At 45.1% G+C, this 17,799-nt stretch overlaps 4 protein-coding genes across 4 annotated transcripts in view; 1 reads left to right on the top strand and 3 right to left on the bottom strand.

Moving 5' to 3' along the window:
• LOC309379841 (uncharacterized protein) overlaps positions 1-4,578 on the bottom strand; it is a gene marked incomplete at both ends in the record, with an annotated part of 56,533 nt that extends 51,955 nt beyond the window's left edge. Inside the window, one exon of the mRNA XM_081929305.1 lies at positions 3,069-4,578. Coding sequence (XP_081785431.1) covers positions 3,069-4,578 — 1,510 coding nt within the window. The remainder of the gene's footprint in view (positions 1-3,068) is intronic.
• LOC309378643 (uncharacterized protein) overlaps positions 1-17,264 on the bottom strand; it is a 58,937-nt gene extending 41,673 nt beyond the window's left edge. Inside the window, exons 1-2 of the mRNA XM_081927122.1 lie at positions 17,209-17,264; positions 13,363-13,501 (exon numbers count right to left, since the gene is read on the bottom strand). The gene's annotated coding sequence lies outside the window, so the exon portion shown is untranslated. The remainder of the gene's footprint in view (positions 1-13,362; positions 13,502-17,208) is intronic.
• The window catches only part of LOC309378680 (uncharacterized protein), a 141,543-nt gene that overhangs the window by 89,716 nt on the left and 34,028 nt on the right, over positions 1-17,799 (top strand). The gene's annotated exons all lie outside the window — the stretch shown is intronic.
• LOC309378764 (uncharacterized protein) overlaps positions 1-17,799 on the bottom strand; it is a 63,705-nt gene that overhangs the window by 41,899 nt on the left and 4,007 nt on the right. The gene's annotated exons all lie outside the window — the stretch shown is intronic.

Below are 17,799 nucleotides of genomic sequence, written 5' to 3'. Positions count from 1 at the left end.
GCTTGGCCGGGTGACAGACCATGCAAACTAAGACCCCATTGTTCTCTTACCACCGGTACTCAGAATGTGCCTTTCAATACATGTTCCAGCTCTGCATGTTTCCCCCTCCCTCCTCCATATGTTAATCCCGTGTAACCCACCCCTTTTCTGATGTAATCGTGATGTAGCAATGATGTAGTGATGATGCCTTTGAACTGTATCTTGGGTAATGGTGGGAAGTTTTAAAAGTTCATGTCACCCCATCCTCGGGGTTCAATCTTGCCTTGAACCTCTTGCGCAATAAACGTGGATCTTCTCCAACTTGCTCTGGTCTCTGGCTGCGCTCCTTTTGTTCCGCAGGGACCCGCGGACTCAGTCTGATGAGCTGGGTGGCAGAGCAGCCTCGCACCTAGATTTTCTGTAACAATGTCTTGTATATATAATAAATGTTCATAAATTTACCAACCAAGCGCATACATAGATATGTGGACCACATGTCTGGAGCAGCACAGGAAGACCGTCCTGAAACCATTTAGACTTCCAAACTGACCAAATGTTTTCTCTGCAAGGAGGGAGCAGGTGAGGGAACCTTCCCATTGTCTCAGGAATTGGGTAATCACCATCTCAAAGGATGGCCAGACTACCAGGAAAGGGAATCAGATAAGGCATTATCAGATAACCTGGCAGACAGGAAAAATGACAACATTCAAATTTCTGTTGTAGACCACCTTTTCTGTGATGTAGGTATGATGTTTGTGGGGGGTGGTCTGGGGTTACACCCCTTCTGTGATGTTTGGAGGGGTGGTCTGGAGCTCCAGGTCAGGGAATATAAAATGTCTATATAAGGCCAGGCACACCTTGGTTGGGGGTCCTCCTCAGGGGAGCACCCTGTTGCAGCCGATCAATAAAGATCAGGCTTAGTAGCTGCTTTGCTTCTCAATAGTCTCTGGTTGCCTTTGCTCTTTTCTCCTACCGATGGAGAACCTACAAGGGACTCTATAAAGGGCTCTTGTGTCCCCCATAAGGGAAGAAGGGAGCTTTTGTTTACAACAGATGGCACCCCAGATGGGACCTTCGGTTGGCCGGATTTTTTTTCCCCGATTGGCCCGTCAGTTTTGCTAGCTGTAAATATTCTAACATGTGTATATGGCTTCTCTTGTTGATGTCCACAAGGGTATTTTTGGCTCAAGTAGTCCTTTATATTTATTCCAGATTTTATTTCACGATTTCCTTATCACATGGCTCAAAAATCCCCTGTGGACCTTCACCTTTCCGTACTTTCGCTGTATCTGAAGAAGTGTGCATGCACACGAAAGCTCATACCAAGAACTGACTTAGTTGGTCTTTAAGGTGCTACTGGAAGGAATTTTTTTTGTTTTGACTATGGCAGACCAACACGGCTACCTATCTGTAACCTTTCCGTACATTAAAGAAGAGTGCCATCCAGACCGATTCTCGTGGCCTTCCAAGTCTAATACGTCTGTATCTTTTAGTGTAATCCAGTCTTTTATCCAAACCAATCCTGCCGCCACATGGTAGAATTCCAAATCTGGCAATGCAAAACCTCCTCTCTCCTTTTTATCTGTTAATACCTGGTGTTTAATTCTTGTTTTTTTTTCCCACTCCATATTAATCTAGATATTTCCTTTTTCCACTCCTTAAAACAATTCATTCCTCCTAAAATGGGCAGGATTTGGTTAGTGGGTTTTGGTTTTGGTTGAAAAATGGGACCTCCACATTCTAAGAGTTCTAACCGCCAGACGCAAAGGCATGTGCTGGTCGCAGCAGGTGTGTGTGTGGGGGTCTCCCTGGATGCTTCAGCAGCCTGCCTCCTCTGGATCTCCTGGCCCCCTCCTCTCCTCCCTGTGAGTCTGAACTGCTCTCTGCCTCAGCCTCTTCCCGCTCACCAAACCCTGTTTCCTCCTCAGCTTGCAACATCTCCCCTTCCGGTCTGCTCCCCTTTCTCCCTCTTTCGGCTCATCCCCCCACCCGTCCCCAGGCTCGGAGCCTTCTTCCCTTGTGGGTCCCCCAACTGGTGCCTCCCCCCCCTCACCAGCCAGTCCATAACAACAACAGCAGCTACAGCACTGTGGTCCTCTGGTGAGAAAACTCCAGAGTACATGACTGAATCAAAAATTCTGGGACTATGGAAAAATACTATCTTCCTCAAACCCCAGAATGAGCAGGAGCTCTGGGGTTGCCCCATGGGGTTCATGAGTGAAGATGGGGCCCCCAGGAGACTTCCCTGGTACCTGCAGCCCCTCTTTCCCCCTCTTGAAATTAGGCTGGGGGGGAAATCTCCCATTCAATTTCAGTATTTCAAGTTTTCTTCAGAACGCGCTGGGCAGGAGGCAGCGATGAAGTTCTGGTGAAGAAGCAATGCTTGGAGATCATGGGGGGGGGTGACAGAGTTTGGTGCAAAAACCAAAGGTGCTTTCATCTAAAATTATACTCACTATTGTGAGATGTTGCCTTCATTATTTCATTATTATACAGTTTTACATATAAACACCAGAACTTCACATATACCTCATGCTTTTATGAATGATTTCCTGCTGAATTCATTGCTCAGAGTGGACTCTGAGAGGAAGACGTCCCACACTCCATACATCTAAATGGGTTCTCCCATGTGGGAGTCCCGGGATGTTCCTTGATCACTGTATTATAAATAAAGCACTTCTTGCAATATTTTCATTTAAACTGCTTCTCCTCTCTGAGTTTGTTGATGGTTTGAAGGGTTTCAACTCTTAAAGTTCTTCCTGTCCGTGAGTCTGTTGATTCTGAACTTCCACTAAGAGTGAACCTCTTTCTACTTTCCTGATATTTATATGGTTTGTCTTTTGTGTGAGTTTGTTGACATAAATCAAGGGTTCCAATCTTACTTATAGTCCATACCTTTAAATGGTTTCTCCCCTGTGTGTCTGCTGATGTTTTCTAAGATTTCCACTCTGAGTGAAGTATTTACTGTACTCCATTATCACCAAAGCTCTTTCCACACTCCACACATGTAAATGGTTTCTCTCCTGTATGAGTCCGTTGATGGGATCGAAGGCTTCCACTAATAGTATAGCTCTTTCCACACTCGATACATTTATGTGGTTTCTCCCCTGTGTGAGTCTGTTGATGTTTTTTAAGTGTTCCACTCTGACTGAAGTCCTTTCCACACTCCATGCATTTAAATGGTTTCTCCCCTGTGTGACTCCGTTGATGTGATCTAAGGTTTGCACTCTGAGTGAAGCTCTTTCCACACTCCATACATTCATAGGGTTTCTCCCCTGTGTGAGTCCATTGATGTCTTCTAAGGCTTCCACTATCACTAAAGCTCTTGCTGCACTCCATACATTGAAATAGTTTCTTATCAATGTGAGTCTGTTGATGTACTCTCAGGTTTCTACCATAACGGAAGCTCTTTCCACACTCGATACATTTAAATGGTTTCTCCCCTGTGTGAGTCCGTTGATGTGATCTAAGGCTTGTATTACAACGGAAACTCATTCCACACTCTATACATTTATGTGGTTTCTCCCCTGTGTGTGTCTGTTGATGTCTTCTACGGTGTGTACTCTGACTGAATCTCTTTCCACACTCCAGACATGTAAATGGTTTCTCCCCTGTGTGAGTCCGTTGGTGTGATTTAAGGCTTGTATTCAAAAGGAAACTCTTTCCACACTCGATACATTTATATGGTTTCTCCCCTGTGTGAGTCCGTTGATGTGATCTAAGGCTTCCACTATCACTAAAACTCTTTCCACACTCCATGCATTCAAATGGTTTCTCCCCTGTGTGAGTCCGTTGATGTGATCTAAGCCTTCCACTATCACTAAAACTCTTTCCACACTCCAGACATTTAAATGGTTTCTCCCCTGTGTGAGTCCGTTGATGTTGTATAAGGTTTCCATTATTACTAAAACTCTTTCCACACTCCATACATTGAAATGGTTTCTCCCCAGTGTGAGTCCGTTGATGTTTCCTAAGGCTTCCACTATCACTAAAACTCTTTCCACACTCCATGCATTTAAATGGTTTCTCCCCTGTGTGAGTCCGTTGATGTTTCCTAAGGCTTCCACTATCACTAAAACTCTTTCCACACTCCATACATTGAAATGGTTTCTCCCCTGTGTGAGTCCGTTGATGTTGTCTAAGGTTTCCATTATTACTAAAGCTCTTTCCACACTCAATACATTCATATGGTTTCTCCCCTGTGTGAGTCCGTTGATGTTTCCTAAGGCTTCCACTATCACTAAAACTCTTTCCACACTCCATACATTTAAATGGTTTCTCCCCTGTATGAGTCCGTTGATGTTGTCTAAGGTTTCCATTATTACTAAAGCTCTTTCCACACTCAATACATTCATATGGTTTCTCTCCTTTGTGAGTCCGTTGATGTCTTCTAAGGCTTCCACTATCACTAAAACTCTTTCCACACTCCATACATTTAAATGGTTTCGCCCCTGTGTGAGTCCGTTGATGTTGTCTAAGGTTTCCATTATTACTAAAGCTCTTTCCACACTCAATACATTCATATGGTTTCTCTCCTTTGTGAGTCCGTTGATGTGATCTAAGGCCTGAATGGTAACTGAAGCTCTTTCCACATTCCATACATTTATATGGTTTCTCCCCTGTGTGAGTCTGCTGATGTGTTTTAAGGTATCCATTTCGACTGAAGCTCTTTCCACACTCAATGCATTTAAATGGTTTTTCCCCTGTGTGAGTCCGTTGATGTTTCCTAAGGCTTCCACTATCACTAAAACTCTTTCCACACTCCATACATTGAAATGGTTTCTCCCCTGTGTGAGTCCGTTGATGTTGTCTAAGGTTTCCATTATTACTAAAGCTCTTTCCACACTCAATACATTCATATGGTTTCTCCCCTGTGTGAGTCCGTTGATGTTTCCTAAGGCTTCCACTATCACTAAAACTCTTTCCACACTCCATACATTTAAATGGTTTCTCCCCTGTGTGAGTCCGTTGATGTTGTCTAAGGTTTCCATTATTACTAAAGCTCTTTCCACACTCAATACATTCATATGGTTTCTCTCCTTTGTGAGTCCGTTGATGTCTTCTAAGGCTTCCACTATCACTAAAACTCTTTGCACATTCAATACATGTATATGGTTTCGCCCCTGTGTGAGTCCGTTTGTGCAATTTAAGGTTTCCACTCTGACTGAAGTTCTTCCCACACTCCCTGCACTTAAAATGTTTTCTCTCTGTGTGAGTCCGCTGGTGTGTTCTAAGTTTTGCATTGAAAGAGAGGCTCTTTCCGCACTCCATACCTTTAAATGGGTTCTTTCCTTTTTCTGTTCGTTGATGTGAACTTTGTGTGCTCATTCAGTGAAGCATATTCCACATTTCACACATTTTAATGGCTATTCCTAATGAAACGAAAGGTGCCCTGTCCCCTGCAATTCTGTCTTCTCCATCCCCTTTTTCAGAGTTGGCAGAAAGGAAATCCTGTTTGGGTTTCAGGAAAAAGAACACAGAAAAAAAGGACACATCAACCGCCATTAGCACCTTCTCTTATTTCAACATCTCCTACATTCTCCCATGTCCTCCCCATGTTCCCAATTTTTAGGAAATGAAAATGCTATGATGTCAAAAGGTAGTAATGCATCAGCAAACTTTCATAATCCTGAATCATCTTTAATAACACAGCATGATCTTGGAATACTGTTCTCCTGTGGGACTGCCTTTCAAATCAAGTGGCTGCCCCCGTTTCCACCTCTAGTTCTTCATGAATCACCTGCACAGTCCCGCTGACCTGAGGAGGTCCATATGGACCATTTTGGGCGACCCAGGTCTACATCTTTTCCAGGGACTGTGGCCTGGGTAAGTCAGAGAACTAGTGACAAGGCTTTGTGCTTGGGGTCAGCTGAATGGGTGCTGAGGGAAGCTCCTGTTCTTGGAGATGGACTTCTGTCTACATGCCTCACATTGCATGGGGAGAGCAGGAGAAGCAGAAGGAAAGCAGCTGGCACATGGGAATCCCAGGCGGAAACACCCACCCCAATGGTTCTTTATAATGATGTGCTGCCTGACGTGTGCTTGTCTTCTGACAGAGGACTATCCTAATCTGGCACTGAAAAGCAGGATATTCGACTTCCGGGTTTAGCGCCATCGGTAATGGCGGATTCCCTCTGAGCTGGAGGGATCTGCTCCATGGAAATCGGGTCAAACTGCTACGGTGAAGCGGAGACCCTTCTAAAATCACAGGCGGGGTGAAGCCTGTGAACGTGGGACTCAGCGGGCACCCTTTGCGCCCCCCCAACTCACAAGGAAACCCGACTACGGGCTCCGGAGTGAAGCTGGCGAGTGGCACGGTGCTGAGAGGAAACTGCTACTTCCACAGAGCAAAGCCGCACAGCCATTACCAGAGAGCGCTGACTTTTTCCTGTGACAATTCGACTATAAAAGCAACTACCCGTGAGTAGGATAAATTGGAAAAAAGGGAAGAAAAAAAGGTCTAATTTGGTACCGAAGCGGGGAGGCATAAACAGGAAGTCAGCCTTCCGCTTTTTGTAAATAGACTAAAGCAAAGAAGTTGTAAGCTAAAGTCTTGGAAAGTTCATCGGAAAGGACTAAATTCCAACATCAAAACAAGTGAATTCCCCCCTTGGTTGCAGGAGAAGGGGGGGGGGAGAGGCTTGGACTATATTTGCCTGCAAGAGAGAGGGAAGGAAATAAAAATCTACTGCTCAAAACCTGGGAACGGACTGCCATGGACAATAATGACTGCCGCATTGTGAAATGGACTGTTTGTGAATAGAATACTTTCTGACAGCTAGCTCTGCTGTTTCTGTTGTCTCCCTCTGCAAGGGAGATACATTGTTTCTGGCTGTCTCCTCCTGATCTTAAAAAGAAGGGAAAGCAACTGAAAAGTAACTGAAATTGAAACTGTCTTTTATTTTGTGAAATGGTGGTTTAAAAAGTGCTACTTTTTAATGCAACAAGTACAGACTGCTACTGTGTCCCCCTAGAGGAAATTTCTGAAATTGTTACAACAATTGGGCCAGGGGAATTTTCCACTTCAAAATAAACTGTGGCCGTGGGATTGACCTTGGGCATTTATTTGAAGTGTTATGGCAGATGGAAAAGAAAAAGTAGATTCACTCCAAGACAAAACGACGAGGTCTGGGAAATCTTGGCAGCGAAGAGCATCAACATCTGGCCCTTCTGCCTCATCTGCGGCTGCAGCCACACAATCTAAGTCAAAAGGTATGTCATCTGAAGAAGCTTCAGCACTTGCATTAGGTAAGATAAATGAATCATTGGAAAAGCTAAGTAAACAAGTGGTTGAAGCATCAACTAAAATTGACCAAAACACTATAAGCATTAATAATTTGGGACAAAAGATGAATACCAATACAGAAACTATTGAGAAATTGCTACAGGAATCTGCTCTGACTCGACAGACCGCTGAAGAAGCTAAGGAAAAAGCAGCTGCCCTAGAGGAGAAGATACCAGATATACAGAGGCAACTTGAGGATCACAGGTCGACGCTTTCTATGATTGAACTTAAGGAGAAATAAACAAACTTGAGGATCAGAGCTGTGCCTGAATTAGAGAAGGACAGTCTGACAGACTTTCTTATGCAGGAATTTGCAGACTTCTGGGATTTGGATTTGGAGAAAGAAGAATTTAAGATAGTGAGTGCTTTTAGACTTGGAAGAGAGGGGAAGAAGAACAGGGTGAGAGACTGTCTGATTACCCTCCGAACAAAAGAGGAGAGAGATAAAATTTTGAGCCTGCACTTTCAGACTCTGGAAATACACCAATCAAGAGTGGAAATATTTAAAGATATTCCGAAACATCTTTTGGACCTTAGGTCCAATTATGGAGATTTGGTTGCCCTGCTGAGAAGGAATAGAATTGTTTTTAGGTGGGAATTTCCCCAAGGCCTATCTTTTAGCTTTAAAGGAAGAAAGATAAAAATAAGATCAGTGGACGACAAAGGAATTTTTTTGAAAGATCACGGAGATTTGCAGAAAGAATTTGGAGAAGAGCCAAGAGCATTGGACAGAGAACCAACAGACAGAGGACCAGAACAAAAAGCATTGGACAGAGGATTACTAAAAAGAGGAATACTAGACATAGCAAGATTACCCTTTGGATTGGACTGCCCAGAGAAAGTGACAATAATACCACCGACAGAACAAGAGCAAGCACTTGGTGCAGTTGGAGGAAAACCAAAGTAACTACATCATGGCTCTGTAACTATTAAGCTGGAATACTAATGGACTTAACTCCCCTCAAAAGAGGAAAAGTCTTTCACTTATTAAAAAAGGAACAATTGGACTTGATTTGCCTACAGGAAACACATGTGATAAGGCTACACAGGAAAGTATTGATTAATAAAAGACTGGGCCAAGAGTTTATTTCATCGGACAAAGACAAAAAAGAGGTGTTGTAATTTATGCAAAGGAGAGCCTATCACCGAAATTCATATTTAAAGATGACCAAAGAAGATTTGTGGCAATTGAAATTCAACTACAAGGAGAGAAATTCTTGATAATAGGAGTTTATGCACCAAATGAGGGGAAATCAGATTTTTTTAAAAAAAGTTGCATGAGACTCTGATGGATTATTTGGACTATAATATGATCATGATGGGGGATATGAATGGAGTGGTATCTACAAATATGGACAAAGCACAGAGACAGGTAGTTTCTAAGGACGGCAGACTACCAAAAACCTTTTTTGAGATGACTGACAACTTGGATTTAGTTGACATCTGGAGAACAAAGAACCCCTTGGGTAGAGAGGGAACTTTCTTCTCTGAAGCCAAAATGACATGGACAAGAATTGACCAAATTTGGGTAACTAGAGGACTGGCTCCAAAGACAAGAAAAGTGGAAATTTGCCCTAAAACTTGCTCCGACCATAATGCTGTGAAGATGGAGATGAAACTAGCACCAATTGGCTCCTTCAGATGGAGGATGAATGACACCTTGTTTAGGGACGAAGAAGTGACTAAGAAGGCCCAAAAAACCTTGAGAGATTATTTCAAGATAAATATGAATACTTCTGTTGAAAAAAGAGTAATCTGGGACGCAAGCAAAGCGGTTATGAGAGGGTTTCTGATACAACAGAATGCAATAAAGAAGAGAACTCAAAACGAGAAAAAAGACAATGAAATTGAGAGCAAAACCAAAGTCGCAAGAGATTTTGAGAGAAATAAAGTTATATCAAGTACAATATATGAAAATGATGAATCAGGAAATAGAATGGAAAATTAAACAGATGAGACAAAAGACATTTGAGTTGGCTAATAAATGTGGGAAATTGCTGGCCTGGCAAATGAAAAAAAGACAAAAACTCAATACTATTATATATTTGGAAGTGGAAGGAAAGAATATACAGAACCCAGTGGAGATTAGAAATTGTTTCCAGAGGTATTTTAAACAATTATATACACAAGGGTCACAGAAAGAAATTGACATAGATCGATTTTTGAAAATAAATGGACTACAAAAAATCTCTCAAGAAAACAAGCTAATAATGCTGAATTATAAAATAACTGAACAGGAGGTAGAAGGTGCCATCCAGAATATGCAACTGGGTAAATCTCCAGGGCCGGACAGCTTAACTTCAAGATATTATAGATCCTTGAAAAATTGGATAATACAACCACTAAAGGAAGTTTGTAATGAAATTTTGGAAGGGAAAAAAGCACCAGAGTCGTGGAAGGAAGCTTACATTACACTTATACCGAAAACTGAGTCTGAGAATCATAGAATCATAGGGTTGAAAGAGACCACAAGGGCCATCGAGTCCAACCCCATGCCAAGCAGGAAACACAGCTTAAGAACCACCGCCCCATATCTCTGCTTAATGTGGATTATAACATTTTTGCAGATATTTTTGCTAAGAGATTAAAAAAAGTATTAGTGGAAGAGATACATAAAGATCAAGCAGGCTTTCTCCCGGGCAGACACTTGTCTGATAACACGAGAAACATAATCAACATTTTAGAAAAATTACAAGTGAATATTAATACCAAGGCAGTTTTGATATTTGTGGACGCGGAGAAAGCTTTTGATAATATTTCCTGGAGTTTTATGAAGAAGAACTTACAGGGGATGGGGGTTGGTCAAGGTTTTGGAAATGGTATAGGTGCAATATATTCTGAACAAAAGGCCAAACTAATTGTTAATAATGTGGTGACAGAGGAATTTAAGATTGAGAAAGGGACACGACAAGGTTGCCCAATTTCCCCATTGCTTTTTATATCGGTCCTGGAGGTCTTCTTAAATATGATTAGAAGGGACAATTGGTTAAGGGTATACAAGTCGGAGCCAAACAGTACAAATTGAAAGCATTTGCAGATGACCTAGTATTGACATTACAAGAGCCAGAATCTAGTACTAAAAGAGTATTGGAACTGATTCAAGAATTTGGTCAGGTTTCAGGATTTAAGTTGAATAAGTTGAAAACTAAGGTTTTAGAGAAAAATTTAACAGTGATTGAGAGAGAGAGGTTTCAGAAGGAGACAGGTTTAACATTGGTTAAGAAAGTGAAATACCTGGGGGTTAATATGACAGCTAAGAATGTGAATTTATTTAAAGATAACTATGAAAAATGCTGGACGGAAGTGAAAAAAGATCTAGAAATATGGTCAAATTTGAAGCTTTCTTTGCTAGGCCGTATTGCTGCTATAAAAATGAATGTATTGCCAAGAATGTTGTTTTTGTTTCAAACCCTGCAAATTTTGGATAAAATGGACTGTTTCAAGAAGTGGCAGAGAGATATTTCTAGATTTGTCTGGCAGGGCAAGAAGCCCAGAATAAAATTTAAAATATTAACTGATGCCAAAGAAAGAGGTGGATTTGCCCTGCCAGACCTTAAACTTTACTATGAATCAGCCGCATTTTACTGGCTGAGGGAATGGCTGCTTCTTGAGAACACAGACATTTTGGATCTAGAAGGTTTCAATAATGTATTTGGGTGGCATGCATATTTGTGGTATGATAAGGTTAAAGCACATAAAGCATTTAAAAACCATATTGTTAGGAAAGCATTGTTTAATGTCTGGATAAGATATAAAGACCTACTTGAAAATAAAACCCCAAGGTGGTTGTCACCGATGGAAGCGAAGGCTCAGAAAAAGCTCAATATGGAGGCCAAATGGCCGAAATATTGGGAGATTTTGGAACAAGGAGGAGATAAATTGAAATTGCAGAGCTTTGAGAAACTAAAAGACAAAGTGCGAGATTGGCTTCATTATTATCAAATAAGGGAGGCTTACAATTTGGACAAGAAAATTGGCTTCCAGGTGGAAAAGTCAAAATTGGAAACAGAACTGTTAGACCCCAAAATTAAGATATTATCAAGAATGTATAACTTGCTGTTGAAATGGAATACTCAGGATGAAATGGTGAAATCTGCTATGATTAAATGGGCACAAGATGTTGGACATAACATAATGATGGCCGACTGGGAACAGTTATGGACCACAGGTATGAAGTTTACGGCATGTAATGCCTTAAGAGAGAATTTTATGAAAATGATATACAGGTGGTACATGACACCAGTCAAGCTTGCAAAAATCTATCATTTGCCCGATAATAAGTGTTGGAAATGTAAAGAAAATGAAGGTACATTCTTTCACCTTTGGTGGACATGCCCAAGGATTCAGGCTTTCTGGGAAATGATCTATAATGAAATGAAAAAGGTATTTAAATATACCTTCCTGAAGAAACCAGAGGCCTTTCTCCTGGGCATGGTCAGCCAATTGGTGCCAAAGAAGGACAGAACTTTTTTTACGTATGCAACAACAGCAGCAAGAATACTCATCGCAAAGCATTGGAAGACACAAGATCTACCCACCCTGGAAGAATGGCAGATGAAGCTGATGGACTACATGGAATTGGCGGAAATGACTGGCAGAATCAGAGACCAGGGAGAAGAGTCGGTGGAAGAAGATTGGAAAATTTTTAAAGACTATTTACAGAGACACTGTAAAATTAAGGAATGCTAGAAAAATGCTGGAATGAAGTTATGTGGTTTTAGCAATAATGTTACAAAGGGGTATGTAAAAATGGATTGTTAACAGGTGATAATGTAAAGCTACAGTATATCAAGGTAAAATACCAAGATAAAAGCAAAAATGGTAAGGACTTGCTGAAACAACTATTGAATTAGAATACAAAAAAGGGAGGTGTGAGGAGGTCAGGGAAACAAACATATGAAAGATAAGACATGGAAAGACTGATTTGTTTTTAATTGTTTTTACTTTTTCTGTATTCTGTATTTTTTATTCTTTTTTCTTCTTTTTATTTTTGTAACTTTATTGAAACTTTAATAAATATTATTTTTAAATAAAGAAAAGCAGGATATTCAAGGCAAGGAGATAACTGTACTTCATGGTAGGTAGCCATATTGGTCTGACACAGCTGAAGTAAAAAATTAACAAAAATAGTCCAGTAGCACCTTAGGGTCTTGGGAGGGGAAAAAAAGACAAACCTAGACAGCGTCTTAAAAAGGAGAGACATCACCTTGCCAACAAAGGTCCGTATAGTTAAAGCTATGGTTTTCCCAGTAGTGATGTATGGAAGTGAGAGCTGGACCATAAAGAAGGCTGATCGCCGAAGAATGGATGCTTTTGAATTCTGGTGCTGGAGGAGACTCTTGAGAGTCCCATGGACTGCAAGAAGGTCAAACCTCTCCATTCTGAAGGAAATCAGCCCTGAGTGCTCACGGGAAGGACAGATCCTGAAGCTGAGGCTCCAAGACTTTGGCCACCTCATGAGAAGAGAAGACTCCCTGGAAAAGAGCCTGATGTTGGGAAAGATGGAGGGCCCAAGGAGAAGGGGACGACAGAGGACAAGATGGTGGGACAGTGTTCTCGAAGCTGCAAACATGAGTTTGACCAAACTGCGGGAGGCAGTGGAAGACAGGAGGGCCTGGCATGCTCTGGTCCAGGGGGTCACGAAGAGGCGGACACGACTAAACGACTAAACAACAACAACAGCAGCAGCACCCTAGGGACCAACTATGTTTGTTCTAGGTATAAGCTTTCGTGTGCTTGCAAACTTCTTCATATAGTGGAGGGTAGTGGGAGATGGTAGTAGGAGTACCTTTCTGAGAAAAACCCCACCCCACCCTCCCATGATATACAAGGGTCTGGTGACATCTGTGTCAGTGTATCTGAAGAAGTGTGCATGCACACAAAAGCTAATACTCAGGACAATCTTAGTTGGTCTCTAAGGTGCTACTGGACTATTTTTTAATTTTTTATTTCAACTGCGTCAGACCAACCCGGCTACCTACCTGAATCTAGACGTCATGGGGTGTTGGGGAGCAGTAGTTCCTTTGGTGGGGGACATGTCCTACACCTTCTGGGGTCATTTTTCCACCCTTGGTCCCCACCCTGCACTCAGCTCTCACCTGTGGCTTCCAGAAGCTGTCAGCATGCAACAGGGGTTCAAGGAACGGCTTCAACCGGCCGGCTAAACCAGGTGAGGAAAGCTGATGGGTCTCAAATCCTTGGGGGGCTGGGGAATTCTGCTGCACCTGAAGTCAAGCCCTGGTGGATGGAGAGGAGGAGAACAACCGTGAATCCCACAGTCCAGAAGGCAGGTTCTGCCCGTGCGGAAGAGGAAAGTGAAGGGCAGATGGGGCACGTCCACCTGGAGGCTTGTAATCTAGTCCGAGGGCTTCTCTGACATTGAATTGTATATAAATTACAGTATTGAAATGCACCTGCTCCCACTTCATATTCTGATATTACTCTACTCTGTTTGTCTGTTTCTTACTTGAGTGCTGTTTTGGTTTGCTAAGTCAGGGTTTTACTGTGAGTTACATTTTTGCTATTTTTGGATCCTGTTATGCTTATCTGTCTTCGGTAATAAATTTCTCAGCTGAATTATTTTCTTTCTGCCTCTGAGTGTTTTTTCCTACTCTGCTAACTATACATCGATCATTATGAAGGAGCAAGATCTGCAACCCAAAGCCCTCAACAGCCTCGGCCCTGTGGACCTTGTCGCCGGAAATCACCCCCCCCCCATTAACACGTGTATCGCACAAGCACCACACTCACTCACACACGCATCTCCCCTCCCTGACCCTAGAGATGTCCCTTTAGAGGGCCATCTCTTAAAAGCCTTCCGTAAATAAGGAAGCACTAGTCTGACAGCTTTTCGCCATAGCGCTCCGCTTCGCCCTATCTTTATTGTGAGTAGACCGGCCGCCTGAACTCTAGGTCAAATGGCGGCCGCCTCAGCCAATCAACATTGTTGAACAGCGCCCCTTGCGGCGGCCACGCTGGTACTGCAGGCTACCAGCGCTCTCTTCCCTCGCATTTGACAGCTCTCAAATACAATGTTTCAGAGTTCAATTGACCGTGACTGATTTAATCAAAATGTAGCAAGTTGCTTCCGAAAGGAAAAAGTCCTTTGAACTTTGAGGACAATATTCTTTATAAATTCACCAAAAATCAGCCGTACCGCAGATTTTCACCGGACCACTTTTATTTTGCTACACATTACAAGGACTATCAAAGGGGGTGACCTGATGCAGGGCAGCCATAATCCCTTGACCGAGCGGTCACGTAGTCACCGGCCCTTCCCAGTTGACAGGACTACCTTGATAGCCATCATGATGGGCTCAGACAGAAGGCCATCAAGGACACAATAAACTGCACCCTTTAGTGTATTCCATACGGACTCTCACAAAGGACTCTGACCGGATTCCCCTCAGGGGGCAGGAAACTTCGCCCCTCTCTTTTGTTCTTGTAAATGACTCATATGGGGAGGGGAGAGGAGGCTCCGACCAGGTGTCAGGACACTCGGATTACCTGTGTAGCCCCTCCTAGACTCCTCCTAATTTTAATGTAATCATGATGTAAATATGATGTAATTCTGGGGGTGTCGCGTAGGGGATTAGCAACTAATAAAAGTTAGGGTCTCCCTTTGTTCTGGGCTTCCATCTTGCTTCACCTCGTGGGTGGTGGGAGTCCTGTCATGACAGCCTTTTCTTGAATAAAGACCGAGCCTACTGGCTGCTGTTTTGCTCTGAATTGCTCTGGTCGGTGTCTTCATTTGTCCAAGAGAGCCCTCGGACTTTCCTGCAACAACCTGAAGGAGCATCTTGACCCCCATCGCTCAGTCCGGACAGGGAGGTCCGCCTCCGAGGGTCTTCTGCTGGTTCCCTTGCTGTCAGAAGTGAAGTTCCAGGGAACCAGGCAGAGGGCCTCCTGCCCCATGGAAAGCCCTCCCTTCCGAGGGCAAGGAAACAGACAACCATCTGACATTTAGAAGACAGCTGTATCAGGAGGTTTTTAACATTTGATGTTTTACTGTCTTGTATATGTACTGTACTGTCGGGAAGGTAAACAGCGTTTCCGTGTGCTGCTCTGGTTCGCCAGAAGCGGCTTAGTCATGGTGGCCACATGACCCGGAAGCTGCACACCGGCTCCCTCGTCCAATAAAGCGAGATGAGCGCCGTAACCCCAGAGTCTGCCACAACTGGACCTAAGGGTCAGGGGTCCCTTTACCTATATGTACTGTAAGCTGCCCAGAGCAGCTGGGAGGAAAGACGAATACTAGAACTTCTACAGTAGAACCTCGGGTTACAGGCGCTTCGGGTTACAGAGTCTGCTAACCCAGAAATAGTACCTTTGGTTAAGAGCTTTGCTTCAGGATGAGAACAGAAATCGCAGGAGGCCCCATTACCTAAAGTGGTGCTTCAGGTTAAGAACAGTTTCAGGTTAAGAATGGACCTGCAGAACAAATTCAGTTCGTAACCCGAGGTACCACTGCACTATTATTATCATCTTGTGATTTTTTGTAGTTAATTTGGAATTCGTACTGCAATATCAGCTTACGAAATGTTATGGGTGGAGAAAATCACAGGGTTGCTGTAAACTATAATCCCACCCACGAACGCTCATTCACACACAGTCTGTAAATTTGGGAAGGTCACACACCTTACCTGTGCTAATACTGGCAGTCTTTGGCCTGCACAGTCACACCCGGTGGGTAGAGCCTCCAGCCCCAGGCACTGTCTATCCTGAAAATGGGTCCTGTGACTGGGAAGATTCATGCAGTCGCTGTCATCGGATGATGAAGGATTGTATCTCAGCTTGTCAGTCACTCTGACATTGCCTACAAAGAGTAAGAGGAACAGAAATGCTTTTGAGGTGCAACTTCTGTATCAATCCTGAGAGCCATTCCATCGACTCTGCACCCCTGTTTCTGATGACAGGTGTACATTATCCTCATCCTCAAGAAAGGACCATTAAAGATGGAAGCACGAGAGAGAGGAAAAGGTTTCTGGCTGCTTCCTGGGTGGGATTGCGGAAACCAAGAGCCGCTTCTGAGAAGGCCTCCCCCCTCCACTCTTCCTCTGGGGATTTCCTCTCCTCTCCAGGGACCAGTGGTTGGACTGGCCAGGTCAGGGGCTTATGGGGTGGGAAGAGGATGGAGGTTGCAGGATGGAAGGGTGGGGGGACAGGACCCCCACGTTCCAGGGATCCCTCTCTGGTCGCCTTGAGGGGGGGTTGATTCCTGGGCGGGAGGGAGAAGCCAAGGCGGCCCCTCCAGCTCTCTCCCCCCCCCACCAATGCTGCGCTTTCTTGCCCCGGGGGTGCCCCTCCTCCCCCCGCCCTTGCCCCCCTCGCATCCCGGAGTCTCCCCTGCACCTAGACGCCCCCTTGGCTCACCCCTCGCTATCTCTCCGTCCCTATTGCTCCCCAAGACGAGCTGGGGAGGGACAGGGGGGTCTCTATCCCGGCGCCTCCCGCACCCCTTAACCCTTTCCTGGCCCGCTTCTCCGCGCCCCAGGGAGTCCTCGTGGGTGGGCGCCCCATCTCCGCCCCTTGGCAGCACGCGCGCCGGGATCCAGGCCCCACGGAAGGCGCTTGGGGGAGCTGGAGGGGGTCTCTGGGTCCTCGTCTCCTCCCTCCGCCCTTGCCCCCCCATCCCTGAGTCTCCCCCTCACCCAGAGCCTCCTTGGCTCACCCCTCGCCGTGCAGCCCCCGTCTCTCCGTCCCTATTGCCCCCTCCCAGGACGAGCAAGGGGGGGACAGGGGGGGTCTCTATCCTGGCTTCTCTCCGCGCCCCAGGGATGCCTGCGCGGGGGAAAGGGGGCCAGGGAGTCCTCGTGGGTGGGCGACCCATGTCCGCCCCTTCGAAGCACGCGTGCCGGGATCCAGGCCCCACGGAAGGCGCTTGGGGGAGCTGGAGGGGATCTCTGGGTCCTCTTCTCCCCTCTCCCCCCCCGCGACCCCCTTACCTCTTTCTCCTCGCTCCCGATTCTCCTTTCCTGCAACATCCTAGCGCCCCCCTAGATCTACGGGGCAGAGCAGCAATCCGGAGAGGAAGCTCCACTTTCGGGAGAAGCAGGCAGGGTGGGGGGGGCTCACTCCCCCCATTCCTGGAACAGAAGCCGGATTGGAGGAGGAGGAGGAGGAAGGGGTGGGATGTTTGGGGGCGGGATCTGGGGTTGTGGGGGGTGGGATGAGAGGAGGATGTGCCGGGAGGGGAGGGAAAGAATGGGGGGGGGGGAGATGAAGGTTTCCCCTCTACCGTCTTCCTTCTGGATCAGGAGAGCGGGGGAGGGGCTGATTCCGGAGATCCAGCTGCAAAGAGGAGTCCCCCCCACAAGTGCAACATCCTACCCCACCCCACGAGCTTAGATCCCTCCGTGCTTTAGGTCTTGGTGCTGTTCAAAGCAGGAATGGGGGGGGCAGCTAAGCGACTTCCCCCAAATCCCAGCTCCCCACCCCAGCCTCTGACTCAGGCCAGGACAATGACCCTGGACACAGGCCCCTTCCAGGCACAGCAGCCAAGAGGCTCAGAAAAGCAGCCGATACAATTGGAGCCA

This window comes from Podarcis melisellensis, assembly GCF_964234715.1.
Source record: "Podarcis melisellensis genome assembly, chromosome: 10".
In the NCBI taxonomy this organism is placed as follows: domain Eukaryota; kingdom Metazoa; phylum Chordata; class Lepidosauria; order Squamata; family Lacertidae; genus Podarcis; species Podarcis melisellensis.
Note: the sequence above shows the minus strand (reverse complement) of the source record. Positions and strands in the feature narration are given on the sequence as shown.